A 23558-nucleotide genomic window follows, 5' to 3' on the forward strand; every position below is an offset into this window, starting at 1 on the left:
TTTATCCCTTTATAGATGAGGAAACTGAGCAATAGAGAGATTGAAGGTACTTGACTACCAAGTAGCTGAAATTCAAATCCAGAGCACTCCAGTTATAAAGCACATGTTGCTTTTCTAACACTGGGGTTGAGGACAAAGGTTCTGATGATAAATTGGCAAGATTCAAATTCTGGCTGGTGCCAGACACTACTTTAATGACTTGAGCAAGTTCTCCAACTTCTCTTAGTGTTTCCGTCTATAACATAGGACATTAACAGTATCTACCTCATGGGGTTTTTATAAATTTAAATATAGAAATTAATATATGTGGAGTGCCAGTATTTAAAACAGTGCTTGGTTAAAAGAAAAACTTTGCTACTGTTATTAGTAATGTTTTGAAAAGCTCCACTGGTCATTCTATTCCCCTACTTCTGTTCCCTCCTTATTCTCAATTTCCTTTGAGAATTGTGGCACTGAATTTTTGTTGCCACCTTATGTTTATTTTTCTACTTACACTTTACCAACATGGAGGGTAAACTATAGGAATACCATTGCCATCAACCTAGCTGTATACCTCTGCTTCCCAGACCTTCTCCATCTATCACTTTTATGTTTATTATTTGAATTCCTAGTTTATATTCACGTGGGTACATAGCAGTGATCTGGGATACAGTAGACTGCCTAGGTCAAAGGTACTAATACCGGCCCTGCTCCTTGCTACATGACCTTGCCGATCACTTCTTCCAGTTAATTTTTTTAAAGTTGATGGTTTACTGTGTTTTAATTTTGGAAACATACTAATTTTCCTCCCTTGTGAAAATCATGACAAACCAAGCAAGCAGAGTAGTAAATTGTTCTTGGCATAGGTCTATCGGTCGTCAGCCTTTTAAAAACCAGATGCTTATTGGAAGGGCCCAAAGGGCTAGTGGAGTTATTATGACGGAGGTGTACACATTTCTTTTTCACGTGGGGTAAAGAAAGCTAAGCAATTGATTCTCCATTGTGGTGCATAAAGTGGAAGGACACAGAATAACTTCTAGGCAAGTTGGAATTTATTTACCATCGCCCTCAAACTTACATTTTTCTTTAAAAAATTATTTATTACATAAAGCAGGAGGATAAACCATTCCACTCCTTATTTGTCCACTTGAAACAATACATAGACTTGAACTGCTGGTTTTGATTATGATTAATCTGAAGTTAGGGTGTTAAGCCTCATGAGGAGAGTGGGACTTTCCTGATGATTTATGGTGTTAATGTGTCTTTTCTTCTTTTCTTCTTCTTTAAGTATTTTTAAAGTTCTGGTCTGGAAATTTCTTTTTTTTTTTTTTTAATCTTTTTTCCCCCAGTCCACATTTGAATTTGCCAGTTTAGCTGCGTAGATTGAGAAGCAATAATTATGAAAGAGCAGTAGGAAAGTTTACAAAATTTGGGAGTATTAATGGAGGCACATTATTATTATGTAAGTAAAGTCAAAGCTAAGATTTTCATTGTTCTTATATGCTTGAATTATCATCAGACCAATCTTAAATTATTTTATACTTCTGAAGGACCCAAATAAATTTAGATTTTCTAGATATAGCAGACTGGAACATAGTCATTTACCTTCTTTTCTGCCTATTGGACTTACATTGTGGGTCCACTAGGCACCAAGTGCCATATTAAACATATTCTTGCCACCGGCTTCTACAAAATCGATGTCTTTAATCAAGTCACGAACATAAATTTGATCGGTGCTATTCTGTATGGATTAGGATCTAAGGGCTTATACATAAAAGTTGTAAGAAGAAATATCCTCAGATATGCAGAGTCATGCTGGAGACATACATGGGTTTCCTCATTTTCACACTTAGATTGCTAGGTTAGATCAAAGCTAAATTCTAATTCCATTTAGTTTTATGGAATAATCAGCCTTCTCTCTTTCCTGACCAGTTTCCAATTATTTAGCCTTTTTCCTCTAAAATCCATGGAGCAAAGTTAAGCACTATCTTCCCTCTAATTTCATAGCATATTTGAAGGAGCTTTGTAGGGAATGGAACAGGATGACAGAGTACCAAGCATGAAAAAGGCTAGGTTCTTGAATCATATTTGCCTCATGCTAAATTATTTGGGGAACGCTACAGTCATTATTATTCGAGAGTAAAGTGACACTGGAAAACAATATATTTTTTCAAGTTAATCATTCAGATTTATTTTAGAAAGGCAAAGAGAGTTCACTTGTTGATTTTATAGTGAAGGCAAAAGCCATTTATTTGGCTAATTCATGCAATCCTTGAGTAAAATTTAAACCTGGGTTACTTTTTAGGATTTAAAGGAGTAGGACACATGTGAATATGATATTAGATATGTGTAATTCTGAATAATAAAATAAAGATTAAGATGGTAATTTTGGTCCCTCAAGTACTGGTATTTAAACTTTAAAAATCAATCAAGAGAGAAGATTAAGTGGTGTTTCTTTGGTACTAAAAATGTAAAGCTAAGACCAAATTGTTCTATTTTCACAGATTTAAGATATAAAGAATGATATTTAAAGACATTAAAATGGCTATTAAATTCTCTTCAGTTTGCAAAGAATCTCCTATGAAGTACACTTAGAAGAAATCCCTGAGTACATTAACTACCTATTAGTATCTTCCTTCATAAACAAAGGAGGACAATTTAAAAGTTTTGCAAGACATATAAACACACTACTTAGCAAAAGCAGTATCTGGGTATAAGACTCCCTCCATGGTGCTTCTAAATTAGGCCACCAAATGTTTAACAGGAAAAACAACAGATTCACAAAATTAAAACATGATATTTGAACACATTAACCATTCTTAGGTAAATCCAAAAACCATTGTCTTATGGTGTTTCTATTTTGTTTTAACCACTCAATATTGTTCTTCACTGTTTCCAGCACTTGCTGCCTAGGTTTTTCTCCTGCTCCAGCTTCTGGATATTTTTTGAAAAAGCTTTCCATCTAGAAAAGAAAGGGAAATAATGAAGAAAGTCATTTTAAGCCCAACTAGTCTTCAAGACTTTTACTTACAAACTGGATTGGTTTCTTTCTTCCCTGGAAATTCATTCTCATTGTACAACACCAAGGTACAGTCTTGGTGCATCGTTTAGATTAAGCCCATCTCTTACATTAGCAGTCATTACTGGACTTTTGGCACCATGTCAGCTCAAAGGAGGCTCTGCCATATTGGAGAAGGAGAAGCACACTAAATTGCTGGCATGGCCTGCTGTGCTTCTGGGGCTTTCTCTGCTTCCTATGCATTCCCCAGGCATTCCCTGGAAAACCTGGTCTGTGGAATGACGGCTTTCCTTATTAGCCTTTCACTTCAGGAGTCTGGAATATGTTAATACACTCTCAATTCACTTATTAAGGACTTCCAATAACATCTCTTTTATTAAAATTTTTTTTCAACGTTTTTATTTATTTTTGGGACAGAGAGAGACAGAGCATGAACGGGGGAGCGGCAGAGAGAGAGGGAGACACAGAATCCGAAACAGGCTCCAGGCTCTGAGCCATCAGCCCAGAGCCCGACGCGGGGCTCGAACTCACGGTCCGCGAGATCGTGACCTGGCTGAAGCCGGACGCTTAACCGACTGCGCCACCCAGGCGCCCCAATAACATCTCTTTTAACCTTCGTTCTATTTTCCCTCTTCCTTCCAAAGTCTTTCCCCAAATTCAATTATAGTGTTGTTTGCTACTTACAAAAATGAGAATTCTTTTGTTTCTTTCTAAATTAATTAATTAATTAATTAATTAGTTTTTGAGGTGGGGAAGGTGCAGAGAGAGAGGGAGCAGGCTCTGCACTGGTCCATGAACCATGAGATCATGACCTAAGCTGAAATCAAGAGCTGGACACCCAACTGACTAAGCCATCCAGGTGCCTGAATTTTGTTTCTTAATACACAGAATATTATCATTCCAACATATAATATGCAGATACTGAAAATTCATACAATCTCTATCTGTCCAACATTAATAAATGTCTTTCCTTCTGGGAACTGAGATAATTTGAAACCTAAAAAGTCTTTAAACTCCAAAACTATAAAGGGGTGCCTGGGTGGCTCAGTCAGTTAAGTGTTGGACTTCAGCTCAGGTCATGATCTCATGGCTTGTGGCTTCAAGCCCCACGTTGGGCTCTGTGCTGACAGCCTGGAGCCTGCTTCAGGTTCTGTGTCTCCCTCTCTCTCTGGCCCTGCCCCACTCACACACATTCTCTCCCTCTCTAAAAAATAAATAAACATTTAAAAAAGTTTAATTCCAAAACTGTGAATTTTAAGAGGAATCAAATCTTGACCATCTTATTCCAGGCTACATTTACTAGGGGACACATACTATCCAAGCTTTGGTAAGCCAAAAGGTAGCCTTCTAAGCCTCCCAAGGTCTCAGCTTTCTCCACTTTTAAACTTTGTTTCTTGATTATTTGAATGCTTTTCAGTTTAGAAAAAAATAGGGTACACATTTAATTAGATATAAGAATTATTTCTTTCTCCCTGTCTTCTGAGACCCGAATAGAGAAAATGCCATTTCTGTTTGCAACAAAGAAAACAGTTAAATTCTTTATTCCTGGACAAGTCCAAAGGGATTTATGTTCATACCTGCCAGAGCTGCAGTTCGGTGTTGAATGGTTCTGCTATGGTGACAATTCTGCCAAGGTTTCTGTCATTGAGTGTGTATCTAAAGAGAAGTTTAAGGAAGTAAAAGGGAATATAAGTGCCTAGAACTTGAAATCATTTCTCTGGATGGAGACATCTGCTTTTGATTTGTGTGTGTGTGTGTGTGTGTGTGTGTGTGTGTGTGCGCGCGCACGCGCGCGTGCGTGTGTGTTAAAGTAATTTGCAGAGTAAGTAAAACATAGAAACACATTTAATTTAATATTTCTATTCAGGAAACATTCTTAGTAAATCCTTCACTTTTTTTTTGTAGACAGACCCACAACACTATCCCGGATGTGGGAGACTGCTTGCTGTATTCCCCAAATCTGTTCTTCTTTCCTGCACTGTGAGAACCCGGATAGAGATTACATTTGTCAGCCTCCCTCATAGCGAGGTGCGGATGGGTGGCTCAGTTCGTTATCAGTGGAACACGAGCAGAAGCGGTATGTTCAACCACTGCCTCCTTGCTTCGGTAAAGGAAAATCGCTTGCCTCGGACTTCTTTTTCTCCCCTCCCTCCCACCTTCAACCACACCAATCAGATAAGGTCCTATGTCTCACAGAGTAGAACTACTTCAACAACTTAGAATGCTCACTTCAGCAGACTAACGTGAGAAGTAATTACGCATATCCTTTAAGCTGCTGCATGTCTGTATTTTCGATACAGCAGGGTAGCCCTAGTCACCCTTATTCTGACAAATACTCCGTGCATCTTCCCGCAGGTGCAGAAATTTGAATATAAGCTATTTCTTCTTTCAAAAAGCTCTATTAGCTACTTGCATACCATATTGGTCTATATTAGCCTATATGATCTATATTAGACTAAGCAAAGACACTTACAGCTAAGTGCAAAGATGGGATTTTAGAGATGATACTCGATTCCTTTCCCTTTTGCACTTTTTCTCTTAAAGAGCAAGGATCAGAAATTTCCTTACAGACCGTAATATGAATAATTATGATACAGGTAAAAATCTCATCACAACTAGTCACAGTGTAAGAAAAACAACCACAAGAATTATGTATTAACTTTGAACCACTGGAATGCCAGAGAAGAATAAAAGAAGATATATCACTATATAGAGAGGTAAACAAATGGTAAGAGAAATTCTACACTTAAAAATTATCACATAACAGAAGCAGAAACCATGGAGATAAAAACTAAGATTGTTGCACACATCTTAAAAATTGTTTATACTAAAATTCAACCTCATAAAATTAAGTCAAAATTTGTTGTTTTGATGTGAAAAGAGCAAATATTTTCACTATGTAAATATTTCACTATACAGTTCTTCACTATACAAATACATTTCACTATATAAATTGGTAAAAGGGAGAAATATACCAACGTGAAATTATCAAGGAAATGAATCCACAGTTTGCAGAAGAAACATAAAGACAAAATATGCCAATGGGAAAAAACATGAAATGTTCTAATAACTAACCATTGTCAGTGTACCAGGTCCAGTGCCACCAGACCATCAGATCTTCCTTTTCCTTGCACTTATTTTCTTATATAGTTTTGATTCCTTGGTCTACCATTTTCAACAACATTTGTTTTCCTAAGCCCTAAACTCCCTTATAGTTTAATAATTTATTTCCAGCAGAAATCCAGCTTTGGAGAAAATCAACTGCCCATTTCCTCTGTGTTTGCACCAGGTGGCTAATCTGTCAAGGACGGTCACCCAACTTTCTTCATAATGTTTCACTAAAAATTCATGAATATCAATCTTAAATGGACCCTCCACATTGACAGTCCTCCTACATTACCCTGGTCAATTCATTCTCTTTATCCTTGAATTACTTTTTTCAAGTGTTGTCACTGTCTTCCAACCTCCAGACATTCTCCTGCTTTCCTCCCTCTCCAACAAAGATGACCTTGTCTTCTAATCCACAGAGAAAATGTATAGTAACTCCTACATCTTTTAGTTTGCAAATGTACAAAGATACCTAGTTTTCTTCTATCATCTGTGCATTGGCTCCGACTTCTCTCTACTTAAAAACTTTATTTTTGAAAGAATCTTTTCTGGGGGCGCAGAATCAGAAACAGGCTCCAGGCTCTGAGCCATCAGCCCAGAGCCTGACGCGGGGCTCGAACTCACGGACCGCAAGATCGTGACCTGGCTGAAGTCGGACGCTTAACTGACTGCGCCACCCAGGTGCCCCAATAAGGGTTATTTCTAAATGGTAGAATTATGAGTGATTTTTGCATCCTTATTTTTGCTTATCTGTATTTTGTGCAATAAAATACATACTCATTTTATAATAAGAAAATGGGGATTTAAAAAAGGAAAATCACACAAAAAATAAAAATGATAAAAATAAAAAAGGAGAATCGCACTAAGTTGCTGTAATGATATTCTATAGATTCAAAGAAAGTCTGTTAATTAGAGATAAGAACACAATTTTTCTCAGTGACTTTCTATAACTCCTATAATATTCCTCTTCTGCTTTGTTCCTAGTGACTATAAATTAAAGAATATTTTGGGGAACTAGCAATGGAGAGATTGAGTAAAGACTGAAACTACTTGTATAAATACTAAAAATGTCAGAACAAAATATGTTTATCCCAATAAACCAACATCACATAGCCTGTAGCATTTAAAGGGAAATATGCTGTATATTTATCCTATTAATTACTTTTAAAACTAAAATAAAGATTTATCTTAAATATTTTAAAAATAATATTATGTAACAATCCTCTTCTTGGATTTAATATTTACATAAGTTTTACCATATAATTCAAAAGAAATTATTTCATGTTCATAAAACTTTTAATTAAATTCTAATTATTTTTTTTTGTTTGAGGCAGTCTTTAAATAGTTACAATCATGTCTCTACTGACTTAATTTTCATCCATAGTCATAAATTAAAATCAAACTCTAACACACCACACTACTGACTTACTAAGTTCATTCCCCTTCACAGTTTCATCTAAGACCGTACTGGGATAAACAAAACCAAAGAATAATTGCTCAAGTATCCTTGGAACTTTTTGGTTAAGTCTCAAACTAGAAAGGGCATTAGTGATGTGGCCATCAGTTGTCATAAAAGTCATATGACAAACCCTTTATAAAAAAGCAGCTTATTTATTTTAGGATGACAATAAATTGTTCAGGATCTTAGGCAGGAAAACCACTCATTCGAATTCTGGAAAATATTCAAGTTTGAACATATTTGTATATAGCTTGCTCATTTTTGTTTAATTTATCCTATCCAATTTTAGTGGGAAAATTCTATTTATTCAAACTAACCATAATTAATATTGGGTGTTATTTTTGTATTCACCATGTGATTGTAATATAATTTTATGTTTGAGTCTATGTGAAATAATGCCTCATGAGAATTAGATCATTAGACTATGAAGAAATATTAAAAGCCCTGGGCAAGGGTTTTGGAAGTAGCACTGGAAATAGTTTATCATTTTTTTTTTAATTTCAGGATTAGGTCTAATTTACTTTAGGACCAGATGGTTATGACTTTTATGACAAAGTAACACCTGTTTTTTCTAGTTCTTAATTATTAAGAGGAATGACAATGAACTAATTTTTTAAATGAAATATGCATTATTTGAAATCAATCACACTAGAACTATTCAAATAGGCCTTGAGAAGTATTATATTTAATAAACAATAAGGGAATGGCCACTGTATTATGCAAAATGGAACATTATTTACTTATTTTTTTATAATAATTCAAAAGTAAGCACTCTTTATCTGCATAGGTTTCTTGCAGCAAATGCCAAAAAAAATGATTTATGGTCTTTTTGATTAAAACAAAAAACTCAGTACACGTCACTAGGCATATAGTAAGCAAATGGAAGGTACTAGCTTGCATAATATGAAGTGTTATCTCCAGATAACAACATGTTCAACATGTTCCCAATACGTAGATTTATTAATTCCATCATGCCTTTCATTGAAATGGTTATACACAGATGGACAGGCATCACACACACATACACACGCACACGCACATGCACACGCATCAGTCAAACTTCATAGAGATGGAGCAGTTTCATTCAATAATTACAAGAACAGAAAGGGGAAAAATTCATCACAAATAGGCAAAAGCAATGTAGGGTATTGGGGCTGAAACATACAGATACAATCTGGATCTCAGAAGGATAAGAAATGTGAAGGAACCTAATGGCAGTCTGATGAATGATGGGGTAAAAAAGAGAACAGAAAATTTTCTTCATAGTTAGTATCTCTGATAAGTCATTGTCAACTAGGTAGTGCTGATGGGAAAACAGGAGAGATTAGGAGAGGATAACAGCCCATTTCCCACCGTGGGGACTGCACACAGTAAAGGTCTTTTGGTCAATGTTTGCACATTTATTTGGGATCTAGTTTTTAATGGGAGTAAGCATTAAATTTAGAAGATTAGCACCAAGAATGGCAACATTTCTTCTACATGGGGCTGAAGAAAGAAATTTGGGAAAGCATCCCTTTAGTTTGACTTGTTCTCTTGTCCTTTCTATTTCCCATCTTAAGATTGCTATTGCCTGGGAAATATAGGTCCCTTTTTTTTTTTTTCAACGTTTATTTATTTTTGGGACAGGGAGAGACAGAGCATGAACGGGGGAGGGTCAGAGAGAGAGGGAGGCAGAGAATCGGAAACAGGCTCCAGGCTCTGAGCCATCAGCCCAGAGCCTGACGCGGGGCTCAAACTCACGGACCGCAAGATCGTGACCTGGCTGAAGTCGGACGCTTAACCGACTGCGCCACCCAGGCGCCCCAATATAGGTCCCTTTTTAAGAAGTTTTCAAAATACCTAAAGTTTAATTATCTGGTCATCCATATAAGCTCAGTAAGATATAGAGCTACAATGTGAACCTAGGTCCAGAAGTTCTCATTTCGTTTTCATTAAATATTAATCGAGAATAAATATGTGTCTGCAATTATACTAAGTGCTAACACAACAGGGAGATTTATATTAACTTATTTTAACCAAACTAAAAATAATACAATTTAGGCATCTCTCCAGATTTCAGAACTCTGTAGATCAGTTAAAACAATAACTTCCAGAAAAGGAATTAGGCCTAAAATTAACTAGTATATTGCTTCCTTAGGAGGAAACTACCATGATTCTTTACTTCTAATAATATGCCATTCCAGATAGTGTATAGATGTCAGAGAAAGCACAGCAAAAAGAAACAATATGTAGATGATATCAAACAAAGAGAACAACAGACCATTAGCTGATTATCCCACCTGTTGACTAGATAGTCCCAGTTGAGTTGAATCCAATTCCAGGCCATGGTCTTCCCATAGCTGTTATATGAGATATATCGGATGACTGTAAACACATCCTGAGTTTTAATAAGATTTGGGTCCTTGAGAAAATCCAAATATCTAAGAAAATCCAAAGAGAAAAACAATTCAAATTTTAGCTATTAACTTTTAAAAATTAACTGCATTTATTGAATAAAAGCACTTCACCCACTTTTTATCCCACTGGGGGAAAAAAAAGGGAGCCAGTAAATTAAGGGAAAGTATTTATACTTTTATTTTCTAGAGGATAATAGTCACATCTTATTTGTTCTTCCTTAGATTGTAGGAAACAACCTTTTAACGTAACCTATATGGTTAGATTAATTACCTATAATTATAGTATAATGCAAATAAGTCCAAGATAAATTAAGTGACCAAATCAATAGATTTTTTATTAACTTTATGCCATGGCTGTACCTAGAGGGCATACCTTGACATACTCTAGACCAGTGAACTTCCAGAAACTGCACTTTAGTGGTGGTCCTGAATTTTTGTGTAACTTATCTTTTATCCTCTAATTCATAAGAGTCTTAGTAAGGCATGTAAGCACTTGCTAATTTTCTCATCAGATAGAACAATGCCATCAAAATAATGGATCAATATCATGTTTTATGGACTGGCAAAACGATCAAGTTCTTGATAGACTATTTTAGGGCAGCGAGAAGGAGAATTGGCATCTACTTTGAGATAAGATGGTGAAAAAGTATTATTGGCTCTGCCAGGTGGATACAAGGCGTTGCCAATAGTCCTTACAAATTGGGTATTGCATTGTAATTTCCCATTTATACTGTGCCTCTCTCATGAGCTATAAGCTTCTCAAGGATATATATCACATCTTATTCATTTTTATTCCCACAGTTTATAGACCTATATATAGAAAGGACATCCTCAGTGTTGGTTAAATGAATGAAGTAAATAACTCAGAAACCATAACTATACAACAAATGAATGAAGACAGATGTTAGTTGATTTGGAGGCATAGGTGTAGTGGGAGAAGATTCATAGATGGTCTTCAAGCAGTCTTTCTGAGTGGAATATAAACGTATTTGTGTGTGTGTGTGTGTGTGTGTGTGTGTGTGTGTGTGCGCGCGCATATTGTGGCAGATACTCCTCTGCTGACAGAAACAATTTTGTTCTGAGCTTGGATCAAGGTATCCTTGATCCTAGGGAAGTAGGTAGGCTCCTACCCCAGCCTCAGAGTATGACGATGGCCCAAATCAGTCAAAGGAATTCAAGTTCTTCCTAGTCAGCAAATGATCAAGTGGTAGACCTAGAGTATAACCCAGAATGATCAAGTGTGATCCAGTTCTAGTTATGAGGGGAAGTGGAGATAATTCAACTTTAGCATAAAAGAAACTTGTGAGGAGAAACTCTTTGCTCTTGTTCTGCTTTCACTTAACATATTTGTGTGAAGACAAAATACTTGGAGCTCTAGACGTTATGAGACATCCAATATGTTGAGGATGGCAGAATAGAAAGAGAAACACCCCAGGTCCTGGATGAAAATATTGAACCACTGCTCACAACTAGAAACTGCCTACTTCCAGCATGTTTTCATGTGAGGTTACACTTGTTTATTCCACTCTCACATGGATATTTTGTTTCTTGCTGGGAAAATATGTTTTAATAGATGTTCTCGGAAATGTATCTTACTTTAATTAGCATCTTAAAGTGACACATAAGCCATCAAATGCCATTCATATAAGTGAAGAAAAAAGTTACCTGGACAGAAGAGTAACATTCTTCACTGATGCTAATCCATACAGTAGTTTTTCTTTTTCCTGAGCTAATGAAGTTTTCTGGTATTGATCAAGAGTATAGTTCCATGAAGTCTCATTACCAGAGTTCTGCATTCCATACCGATATACCAGAAGCCTGAGGTTTACAGGAAGCCTAGAAGAAGAAACAGTGTTTCAGAGGTTTAAAGTCTTCATTTCTAAGTTTGAAGGCCTCTAGAAATGAACACATGCTGGACAGTCACCTTACAGTCCCACTCAGCCACTGCTGAAATAATTGGGTAGCATTGTCCAAAGCTTCTCGATCTCCCATCTTGCACGCAAGCCCTAATACGGAAGCACGTAGTAACCTTAAAAAACAAACACACACAAAGCTGGGGCCTTGAGCACTTTTTAACATGTTTTAACATACACTGACAAATAATTAAGTGAAAATTTAAAAATGTAAGAAATAACTTTGTAAGGTGGTCTCCGATATCATTCCATCCCAGGAAATCTGCAATGGGCTTCACTTGACTCTGGAAGTATTCCTGAAATAAAAGCACCATGTACAGTGAGTAAGAATTTACTGTTTATCAAGTTTCTTAATAATTATAATATAAAGCCCCTGTTGTAATCTTCTTTCATACTAGTCCAGAGAACTTTGGGTCTCTCCTTAGGGAAGGGACATATTCAGTTCTATCACATTGCAAATTTGCTTCAGTCCTGAAGATAAGAACATCCTGGGTGATTCTCTAATGTTTTGTAAAACGTTGGGTAAGCCCCTTTTAAGCTCTACTTTTTAGTAAACATTTGTGATAAGTAGAGTAACACCTGACCTACCTACTGCACTAAGAAGATTAATCAAGTACTGATGACATTAAAATAGTGATAACTAATGTATGTATATTGCTTTTGGATTTACAAAGGGTTTTTATTTCATATGGTCTGCACTATCCCATTGCCATGGACAGTGAAGTGCTGACATTCCTATTGGATGAAGGAAATGAAGATTCATAAATATTAAAACATTTGTCCAAGTTATTGCATTTAGTAAGTAGAAGAGCTACAGATTTGAATCCAGAATTTCCTTAAAATCACACGTGACCTAGCAAAGTGTGTCAGAAATCACAAAACAAAGTAATCAGAATGACTAGCCCATCATAAACTCTCAACGTGGAAATAACAGCAGTAAGAATAAGGAAATATAATGTTATATTTTGGTAAGAATAAATTCATTTTAACATTGACAAGTCCATTAAAAATAAGATCTAGTTAGTATCGTGTCTATTTTAACTAAAATATTAATTCTTGTATTCTTTCCAACACTAAAATATATCATTATGTGGTATACTGAACCAGCAATACGGACATACTTCAAGTTGGAAAAAAACAGAGATAGCATCTCTTTGGTTTGACTAGTCATGTCATTGTACTTTCCTTTCATTTCACTTGGCAGGTCGATGTGCTTTGGAAGCTCCTTCTCTCAGAAATCTCCCTACTCTTCTAATTGCTACACATTTACTTTCATAAGATCTAGCATTAACATCACCTCAATCACAGGGTAAAGCTCTTTATCATCTTCAAACATGCTAATGATATAGGTTACGGCTGAAATTGCTCTCTGCCATGGTAAAAAATCTTCTTCCATTCTGAGATACTTGGTCAAGTTTAGAGCCATCTTATAATCTAGAAGTTGAGCTCTAAGGAAGAGAAAAAAAAACAGTTAATTTAAAACCATAGACTAGTACTCATTTGACTGAAAGTACTCATATGGAAATCACAGAATTCAACATTAATGAGAATCCTTCTATTAAACAATTAAGAAAATGGATTTATTTGGGGGGGGGCAAGTCAAAAAGGTTTGTTCACATGATGCATTAGTGCTTTCATACTTTCAGTAGTAAAGTGGAAGACAGAATATTGAAAAGTACATTTGAAAAATTGCTGAGGTAAAATTTTGGATAAAAGCCATTTAGCTATGGCTAATATTGATGGATAGACATAAGCTGATTGTAATATACATATGTACCGTGATAAATATATCTTATGGAAATTACATTTGATGTGAAGAAGCATGAATGACAACACTCATGAATTATGAATACTTAAAACATTCCAATTTAACTTATATTGCCCATTAAAACATCTTTTTCATATACTTCCAAGTAACACTAATAAATATAGATTTTGTTCTTCCACAAAATCTGAAGTTTCTATTGACATTTCAAAGTTTAAAGAATCCAATTTCTTCCTCCTTAAAAGGGATTCTAGAGCCTTTTGAAATACTGTTCTCAGAAATCTGTTATGCCTCACATTTTAGACTAGGTTTTAAAAAAGAACCTTAGATGGGAATCCTGTCTTTTCAAATTACATTTTGAAAGTTTAAGTTAAATAATAAATGTTAAATTATTGAATTAGTAATGTTGATGTGTTGGCAATTATTTTGTGAATGAATAAGACAGTAAATATATCTTGATTTCTTCCCAAGAGTTTGATTACAGGATGTACTAATATTGGACAGATAGAGAAGAATACAAATCTTTGATATCATTTGATTTACATAATGAGATATGATACACAGCTTGTTTTCAGTTCAGAGAGTTGATTTCCCCTATTTTCTCAGTTCCTGATCTTATTTAGAAGGAATTATATTTTGAAGCTTTCAACCTCCCTTAATAATAGTATAAATAATATGGAGAAATGGTGTGTTTTATTCAGAATGTTGGTTAAGTAAAAAAAAAAAAAATGTAGAATTTTGTGTTGATACTTGAAACTTGAGAATTTTCTAATTTTAATGATTCTCTATTTTCCCTGGTGGATAGAGCAACAACCATGTCCAGTTGGTGATTTTTTAAGGTGGTTATGAAGAATAGTTGTTGCTCTGAGGATCAATTTAGCGAAGAGGACAATGAAAGTTTAGGAAGGATGACAGATTGTTTGGTCAGAAGCCAAGTGGTCTGTACATTTCAGATAGGTGAAGATTGGAAGGAATGAGTCTTGGTTACTAAGGCCAGAAGAATTGGCTAATTAGGTAGCATAAGTAGAAGTAAGAAGGGAATACTATGTATTCAAATGTTGAAAATCAATATCCTATCCCATTGCCTTATATTTTCCAACATGCTTGATAGCTACGCAACAGTTCCATTTTGGTATCACTTGTTTTCTTTAAGTCTGAGTCATATGGTCAGAACACTGGACTGGGAGTGAATTTTTGATTATTATAGGGATGACATTTTGAGAAATTAGCCGATGCACCTTTCTTTTTCCACAAATTATGTTACTCCACAGCTCCTACTGGTATTTGATAACTCCAGAGGAAGAGCAGCATCACTTAACGTTTATTTATTTTTGAGAGACAGACTGAGACAGAGTGTGAGCGGGGGTAGGGCAGAGGGGGACACAGAATCCGAAGCAGGCTCCAGGCTCTGAGCTGTCAGCACAGAGTCCGACACAGGGCTTGAACTCATGAACCCCGAGATCATGACCTCAGCTGAAGTCGGACTCTTAACCTAGGTGCCCTGAAGAGCAGTATCATTTAGAACTATGATTCTCAAATTTGAGCATACATCAGCAACACCTGGAAAGTTCATTCAATCACATTCTCCTGATTTAGCAGGGGTTCTGATTTGGCAGATTTGGAGTAGAGCCTAAGAATCTGAATTTCTCACAAGCTCCTAGGTAGTATTGATACTGCTGGGACCACATGTGAAGACCTGCTTTTGAGAACAAAGTCATCTCTAGTGCCCTTCTCACATCCCCTTACAGTCCTGTGTTGGCTCACAGCTGCCACCTTCTTCAGAGACTAGCCCTTGGCCAAATACAGCCATCCTACCTAAAAGGTTATGCAATCCCCGCCCCTGGCCATTGATTTTAGGATTCAGGAATAAAATAAGCCAACTTGTTTCCCTCAAGTTGGACCCACTCTTCAGCACAATTCATAGCTTTCTAGTGGAATCTAGCAAAGCTCGACTCCATCTGAGACCATATTATGGCTTAGCTTTTTATCCCTGTCCCATTCTATTTCTCATACTCCCTATCTCATGAGAGTTCTCTCTCAATAAACTACACATACATTAACCCACATTTCATACTCTATTTCTAGAAAGGGAACTCAACCTAGGATATCATTCTTATGCAACTTTGAGTCTCAAATTCCATTAGTTAAATCCATAGACATACAGCATTTCTGAAAGCCAGATGTGGTTAAGAATTTTCTTTATTCAAAAATCATCCAGGGGCACCTGGGTGACTCAGTCAGTTGAATGTTTGATTCTTGATTTCGGCTCAGGTCATGATCCATGATCTCAGGTTCATGAGATGGAGCCATGCGTTGGGATTTGCACTGAAAGTGTGGAGCCTGCTTGGGATTCTCTCTCTCTCCCTCTCCCTCTGCCCCTCCTCTGCTCACATTCTCTCTCTCTCTCAAAATCAATAAACATTAAAAAAAAAAAATCTTCCATCAATCTAGCAGAAGCCTAGCTTGATGGACTTAAACTGTCCTATAATCCAGAGAAGAGGGAAGCTAAAACTTAAAGTTTCCACCAAACTCAATGGCCAAGAGGACAAGCAGGTCTAATGAGAGAATTCTTGCTCTCCTATATTTGGCGAGGGCAGCCAGGAAGTTTGGGGAATCCTGTAACAAAGGGTTTGTTTTTGCTTCCCTGGATGTGACCTGGAAAGACAGCATAGTCCTCAGAGAAGCTGAGGTAAGCATAGTGTCTTGCCAAACATTACTCTTTACTGGGACATTAGAAACAGTTCAGAGAGGTGCCTGGGTGGAAGGAACTGACCTCATGTGCTGATGTTCCCCCGCAAAGCCTTGGGTGGTGTGGAGAATTTCAAAAGTTCCCATGTGTCTGATTTCTCAGGGTTCACTTGCCAATTAAATTCTAATTTCTGGCTTAAAACAGTCTCTTTGCAAACAAATAGATCCTTTTTGGAGTCTTAGTTGATTACTTCTCCTTCTTTAAAAGGGAGTCCGTGGGCGGTGTTGGGGTGGGGGGGAGATTGGGAGGGTGAGGTTGCTTATCCAGGTTTGTGTTGTGCTCTGGTCACCTCTCAAACACCTATAAAATGGTAAAACTAGTGACCTAGAGATCTGTAACCTGGCATAGCTGATGTTCACTGGCTGTCTTTATTTGCTAACCTGCTCCTCACTTCGGATGTCACAGGAGCCACTGCTCTGTGAAGCCTGGCTGAAATTCTGTCCACATCATTAGCTTAGGATGGCCCTTTAAGCCATCCTTTCTGCCCTTCTTCACCTAGAGACCCCTGCTCCCGCCCACTGGCTAGCTAGCCAGTACTCTCTGCTTTCCCTTATGTTACTCTTCACCCCTCTCCTGGCTGTAGCACAGAGTGGGCCACAGAGCACAATATAAGCTACTGAAAAGGAAAAACCTACGGTAACAGGTGGACAAAAAAAAAAAAAAAAAAAAAAAAAAAAAAAAGGATTCTTTCTGTCTCAGTTGTGGCAAGGCCCTTGCCTCACCCCCCCTTGGCCTAAATCCCAAAGTAAGATTCAGGCCCACCAAATTGGAACTAACATGGTCAGGATAGATTTTTGTGATTCTTAGCTGATAACCCACCACTAGCCTATTACAGGCATTGGAGAGGCTAGGGGGAGAGAGGCATTTTAAAAGAAGCCTTTAGGGGGCCACCTAGGTGGCTCAGTCGATTAAGCATCCAACTTCAGCTCAGGTCATGATCTCACGGTGTGTGGGTTTGAGCCCCATGTCCGGCTCTGTGCTGACAGCTCAGAGCCTGGAGCCTGCTTCGGATTCTGTGTCTCCCTCTGTCTCTGTCCCACCCCCACCCACACTCTGTCTCTTTCTCTCTCTCTCTCTCAAAAATAAATAAACATTAAAAAAATTTTTTTAATAAAAATAAAAGAGGGCTTTTGGGAGCGCTGTCAGTGTCCTGTGAATGCTCTCCTTCCACAGGGGAAAGAGGGATACAAGAGGCTTTTCCCCTTATGTCAAGCTTAGGAAAAGAGGCTTTAATGAGACCACTTGATGAGTTTTACCTGTGTAACCCGGAGTTTGGAGGCACAGTGGCCTGGCGTCTGATACCCCAAGAAATCTAAAGGATAAGAGACTATGGTTGACTACTGCTCTGGCCTCACAGTGAAGAGATAAGACTGCATGGGGTGGCCCATCCTTCCAGACTATGCTGGGAGAAAAGATATATGAATACTTCCTGTGGAGCAGAGGTGGTTCTGAGGTTTTCACTTGCTCACCTCAAGGAACTGCAGGAGAAAGACTCTTAGCAATAAAAATGGGTGTGGATGGCAAACACCCGAAGAAAACAGCACACAAGGAAGAGAGTCAGTATTCAACATCTACGAAGTTCAGACAGCACCAAATGTGGACAGTAGGTCAGGCTCTTTCTTCCCTTCACCTGCTCTCCCTTCTGGCTCTCCTTGCCTTAGGTCTGGAGGAGGCAGAGGCAGCCCAGTAAGGGGGGGGAGAAGTAGAAGTTCCATGCCCAACAATGGGGAGGACATCAAGCACCTTGTTCCTGCTGTAGGTAGCCAGCCTACAACCTGCCTGAGTTGGGGGCAGGAAGGAACTTTAAAGGAAGTTGGTAACTTTGATGGTTTTACTGGACTGGCCATCTACTCAAACTGAGCCTGTCTGGGGGACTTGAAGCGTTGCAAGAATTTTTATTCCTTGTCTTAGATAAATGTACCCATCTGGATATTCATCCAGGGCAGTAAGAGTACTGGCTCCTCAAATTTGGGGACAGGGGAATCAAGAATGCATTTATTTTTAGATGTGCTCTTTTAGTCCTGCTTATGAAACATGATAGTTACATTTCTCTTTGAACAACCGAGCGGAACTGCATGAATTCTTATCCTACCCTAGGCACTTACCTGTGTAACTCCTTTTCTCTCCCTAAAGCTTCAGAGTGATCTGAATGTGTTGTGTGTGAATGTGATGTGTTTCTCCTTTTTTCTCCCTAAATCTTCAGAGTGATCTGTACCTGGCTGCAGTCAACACTAGTGGACTCTGTTTCCCTGAGTCTTGTTTTCCTCATGTGTTACAGAAAGAAATTGGGTGATAGCTCAATAGCCCAGGTGGTAGCTCAGGTATTTTCCAGATGGGTTGCTGTGTGACTCTACATACTTTTTGGTTTTCAGATTTGTTTCACTTTCTTCCTTTCCTTATCTCTTCAAAATTTTACGGGGCTGTGGCCGAGGAGCTGAGCAAATGCGAGAAAGTCTTTCAATTCCATGAGTTATTTGCTTTATACACAGTTCCCCAGAGAGAGCTGTTCAAGAGGCTTTCACTTCTTAAAGCAAAAAGAACTGTCTGCATTGTGTTGTGATGGGAATTAAACCATAAAGAAAGATACTGCCATTCTGTGTAATTTCTAACAGCCAAGAAGATGCCAAGCTTTGGAAACGGTCATGATGCATTCAGAGGAGAGTTTCCCCCAAAAAGAATTCTTAATGGTTCTATTATGTTTTAAAATATTATCTTCCTTTACCACTTAATTTCCCAGGCCTGTGCAGTGTCTGGGACAGTCAAGCGGTACGCTTTAATTAAGTACTTGCTACAGGCCAGACATGTTTGGGGCGCTTTATGCACATTATTTCATTTATTTCTTACAAGTCTCACCAGGTCACCTCCATTCTACTCAAGAGTCAGAGAGAGGTTAAGAAATTTACTTAAGGTTATACAGAACCAAGATTTTAATCTGGTTCCCCAGCTCCTTTTTTAGCCCTACTCATTCCCTCCTTTAAAACTGTTGAGAAGGTTTTCTGACTTCCAGTGTATTATCGAGGAAGTCTGTGTAAAATAGTTCTCTCATTCCTTTAATGCTGGCATACTATCCCTCAGGTATGTATTCAGCTCATATTTAATGAGCTTCTGCCATGGGCCAGTCACAGGAGCTGGGAATAAAATACACTGGGAACATGATCTGGGCTCCTACCCTCACTAACTTACAGTTTGGTAGCTTGGTAGGTGAGATGGACAATTAATAAGAAATGACCATATCATATCGTGGTGAAATACAGAGTCCGCAAAAGGGACACCCAACCCAGACAAAGGGGCCAGTGAAGGCTTTTTTTATGTCTAGGATGAGGCCACTACAAAGCCACGAAACCAGTGGCTGTGTCCCTAGCTCCTACAAGTATCAGAAATTCAACAAATACCAGTTGAATTAGTGGTGTTAGACTACTTGAAAACAAAACAAAACAAAACAAAACAAAACAACCCTCAAAGGTACTGTGGTTACTACTCCTCCATTTCCCTAATATATGTTGATGATTTTTTTTTCTAAGCGTACGTTACGTTCAAGCCATGGGGAAAAAAAAAAGTCAAATTTCTTAAAAGGTACCTTAGTTCTGATCAATCCTAGAGCACCATGTTTCATTCTTTTTACCTTGATTACTTCAAGATTTGACAACTCTGGCCATAAAATGATACAATGGGCTTAGTTAGGCTCATAGAACTAAGTTAATGAAATACATTGTAATTTTATTAAATCAAATTATGCAAGTGCGCTTTTGAGCATTTGCAAATGTCACTCCTAATTAGCTCAAGGGCTCTGGTATAGTCAAACCCTACTCAAAGGTGAGTTTTTGTGGGTCTGATAAGAGCTAATATCAGTATTTGGGCTATGAGGCTTATATGGGTTTTTAAAAAGAGAGTTAAGGAAAACAATAATGTTATAAATAGTGGCTTTGGATATTTTAAGCTATAACTAATACTTGAACATTGTTGCAACTCATTAAGAAAAGAGATTTGGGATACAATCCATAGTATTTTAAATAGTCTAAACTCATTCCAAAATTCACCTTGCCAAGGCAAAAGCATCATCGATAAGACTTGCGCGGTCAGCAGAAGAAAACCCCTGGGAAGAAGAAGAAAATGAGGTAAGAAGCACAATTTCTAAAACAAAGAATGTTGAAAAAAATTAATATCATTCAAGCTGTTGTTCTTAGAACAAAAATAAAACAATTCACAACCATTGCTACTCTTACCTTGTGGTTGAGGGAAAGATTGGTAGCTATCCATTCCCAAGTTGGTACTTCATAATTTACACGATAAAACCCAATATGATCTGGGTTTATTTTGAGAAAAACATTTCCAGCAGGATTAGAAGACTTCAAAGTGATTCCTGTGGTAGTAAATAAACACTAATGAGAAACATGTTTGCATATACTGTAAACACAGAGAAATTAGGCCCAGAGGGTCAGAAGAAAAGAAAAGAAATATCAGCTCAAGGAGTCAAGTTTGATTTGGATCCAAAGCCCCAAAGCCTAATTCTTATTTAGTTGCCTAATTTTAGAATGTCACTGTAGTACGTGAGCTGAAAAAGAATAACTTATGTAAATAAGCGTCCTGTGATTTGTGACTTAAACTTCTTACTGGTAGTAGCTTGCCAAAGGAGTGAAATAATTCTGTGCTTGTCAATCCTTCAATAAAAGTAAACAATGCCCAAAGACAGAGTGGTTCGTGCTTCTGGGGGTAGTCTGCATATTTCTAATCGTGATGGATGAATTACACAAAGAATATGCACTGGGCAGCCTGGGGAGGCGATAAAAATGTAAACATTTCAAAGAATACTTTATTTATTAAAATCAACATTCAAATTGATGGAAATGGCTATTGCCTAGCAGAACAATGATTTGAGCATCAGTAATGCTTTTAAAATGTCAAGAAGGCTCGCAATAGAACTGAAATCCAAATACAACATTCTTGATTTTGTAATCCATTTCATACTTGCTCTTCCAATTTTATTTATCTTTGTAAAGTCTTCTGTTTCCTTATTTCAGTTGATCACATCAATGCTTTTCAGCAATGGATTTGCCAAATGAACTCTCTTTCTAAAGTAGCATCGAGTATTTACAGAGGGCTCTAGTATATAGATTTTAGAAGCTCAGCATTGAAGGAACAGAGACTTAAGTGTAAGATAAAAAAAAATTCACTTAAAATAATAGCTGTGGGGCGCCTGGGTGGCGCAGTCGGTTAAGCGTCCGACTTCAGCCAGGTCACGATCTCGCGGTCCGTGAGTTCGAGCCCCGCGTCAGGCTCTGGGCTGATGGCTCAGAGCCTGCAGCCTGTTTCTGATTCTGTGTCTCCCTCTCTCTCTGCCCCTCCCCCGTTCATGCTCTGTCTCTCTCTGTCCCCAAAAAAATAAATAAACGTTGAAAAATAACAGTTGTGCTCTGACACGACCAGTATTTATTTGTTAGTGTTACTCCTATACTCTTTAATTCATACACTCTCTCGTTTGCATGGACAATATGCAGTGTAAGTAATGGTGTGAGAATAGTTAGTATATTTGAAAATTTTCAATTTTAATGTAGTGAGGATGTAGGATGTGATATCGGAAAATAGAAGATGAAGCTGGAAATAAAGTCTGGCTCTTCAAAGTACAAGAGCCACATGCCATGTGAAGGACTCCGTCTTCTGAGAGACAGAGAAGATTTTTAAGCAGGGAAATACCATGCTCACGTCTGCTTCATAGAAAGATACCTTTGCTAGTGGTGTGAGAGAGATATTGGGAGGAGATTTAGAGTCTCCTGTAATAACGTAGGGCAAGGGGGAATAAGGGCTTACTCTAATGTGGAGGCAACGAAAAAAGAAAAGGAAGTGATGCATTCAAGAGACACATCACAGGTTAAAAGCAACAGTTGGTTTTCTTGATGTGGAAAGTCAGAGGAGAGGAAAGTGGCTTGCATGATTGGATAAATAATGATGTTGCCATTACGGAGTAGAGGAAGATGAGTTAGTCTGGGAGGAAAGATGATTTAAATTTTGGAAGTGTTCACGAGGGTTGGAAGATCTCCAGGACGCAGTAGTTTTTCATAATACATGAGTAAGCTCTTCAGCAAGACAATACTTTTTTTTAGGAGCGTTCAGAGGAGGTACTTGACAAATTATAAACCTTTACCTCACTCACGTAGTATTTATCTTTCTTTGTCATTCTCCCATGGACAGGTTGTTGAAAGGAAGCTAATCTTTTGGCAACCGTACACTTTGGATGTTTGGATCTGGAGGAGAGCCTCTTGCTAAGCACAGAGACATATGTTACAGGAGAAAGAGCATGAACTTTCGAGTCTGACAGATCTAGGATAAAACCCTTGCTCTGTGACTGACTAGCTGTGTGATCTTGGCCAAATCACTTGACCTCTCTGTGTCCCCAGTTCACCATAAGGGAAATAGGGATAAAAATCCCTCACAGGACTGTTGTGAAGATTAAATAAGATAACATCAGTAAAGCGTTGGTCACACACTGATTTGTCCAACAGATGGTAGCTATCCTCATTATTATGAAAGGGGATATGGCACAGTTCTATAAATAGCAAGGCAAATATAAATAACATTGAGAAGTTCCTGGCAATCCATCTAAATACTGCAGTATTTTAGTGTGCTTTATATATACCTAGTTAAGCCTGTCTCGGGTTACTGTGATTTTTCTCACTTTATAGATGAGGAAGCTGAGATCCAGGAAGTCAGTAGTTATGGACTTTCCAAGTTCATGCTACCTTCAGAACAGTTGTCAACAGCAAAAGACTGTTGGGTTGTTTAGTTGCATAGTGAAGTAAGTAGGACTAAAAATACTGGTGGCCATTCCCTGCGGCACATGGAAGTCAGGGCATATGTTTCCTTTCCTTTCTCCACTTACCATTATTATTATTTTTTTTTTCTGATTTTAACGGTTGTATGTGTTCCTTACAGTTCCAAATATGTATTTGGAAGATAACAAAAAAAAGCATAATGAAGAATATAAAAATTACCCACCACTAGTTAATGTAATACTTCTTTCTACTGCATGTGTGTTGTCTATATATGTGCATAAACACGCACACAGTACACATAATGGAACTTTGCTGTTTTTAGGATTTGTAATCCTTTTCATTTAAAAGTATATTTAGGGGGCGTTTGGGTGGCTCAGTCTGTTAAGAAACCGACTCTTGATTT

General features: G+C 37.7%; 1 protein-coding gene across 1 annotated transcript in view; it reads right to left on the reverse strand.

Annotated features, from left to right (window-relative positions):
• Window positions 1–1013: 1013 nt before the first annotated feature.
• The window catches only part of ENPEP (glutamyl aminopeptidase), an 89571-nt gene continuing 67026 nt past the window's right edge, over window positions 1014–23558 (reverse strand). The window contains exons 12-20 of the mRNA XM_040476061.1: window positions 20612–20748; window positions 20426–20481; window positions 13172–13322; window positions 12097–12170; window positions 11886–11990; window positions 11627–11797; window positions 9845–9985; window positions 4576–4654; window positions 1014–2941 (exon numbers count right to left, since the gene is read on the reverse strand). Coding sequence (XP_040331995.1) covers window positions 2789–2941; window positions 4576–4654; window positions 9845–9985; window positions 11627–11797; window positions 11886–11990; window positions 12097–12170; window positions 13172–13322; window positions 20426–20481; window positions 20612–20748 — 1067 coding nt within the window. The 3' untranslated portion in view covers window positions 1014–2788. The remainder of the gene's footprint in view (window positions 2942–4575; window positions 4655–9844; window positions 9986–11626; window positions 11798–11885; window positions 11991–12096; window positions 12171–13171; window positions 13323–20425; window positions 20482–20611; window positions 20749–23558) is intronic.

The sequence above is a fragment of the Herpailurus yagouaroundi genome, unplaced genomic scaffold (assembly GCF_014898765.1).
Source record: "Herpailurus yagouaroundi ecotype Mexico unplaced genomic scaffold, PumYag 28, whole genome shotgun sequence".
In the NCBI taxonomy this organism is placed as follows: Eukaryota; Metazoa; Chordata; class Mammalia; order Carnivora; family Felidae; genus Herpailurus; species Herpailurus yagouaroundi.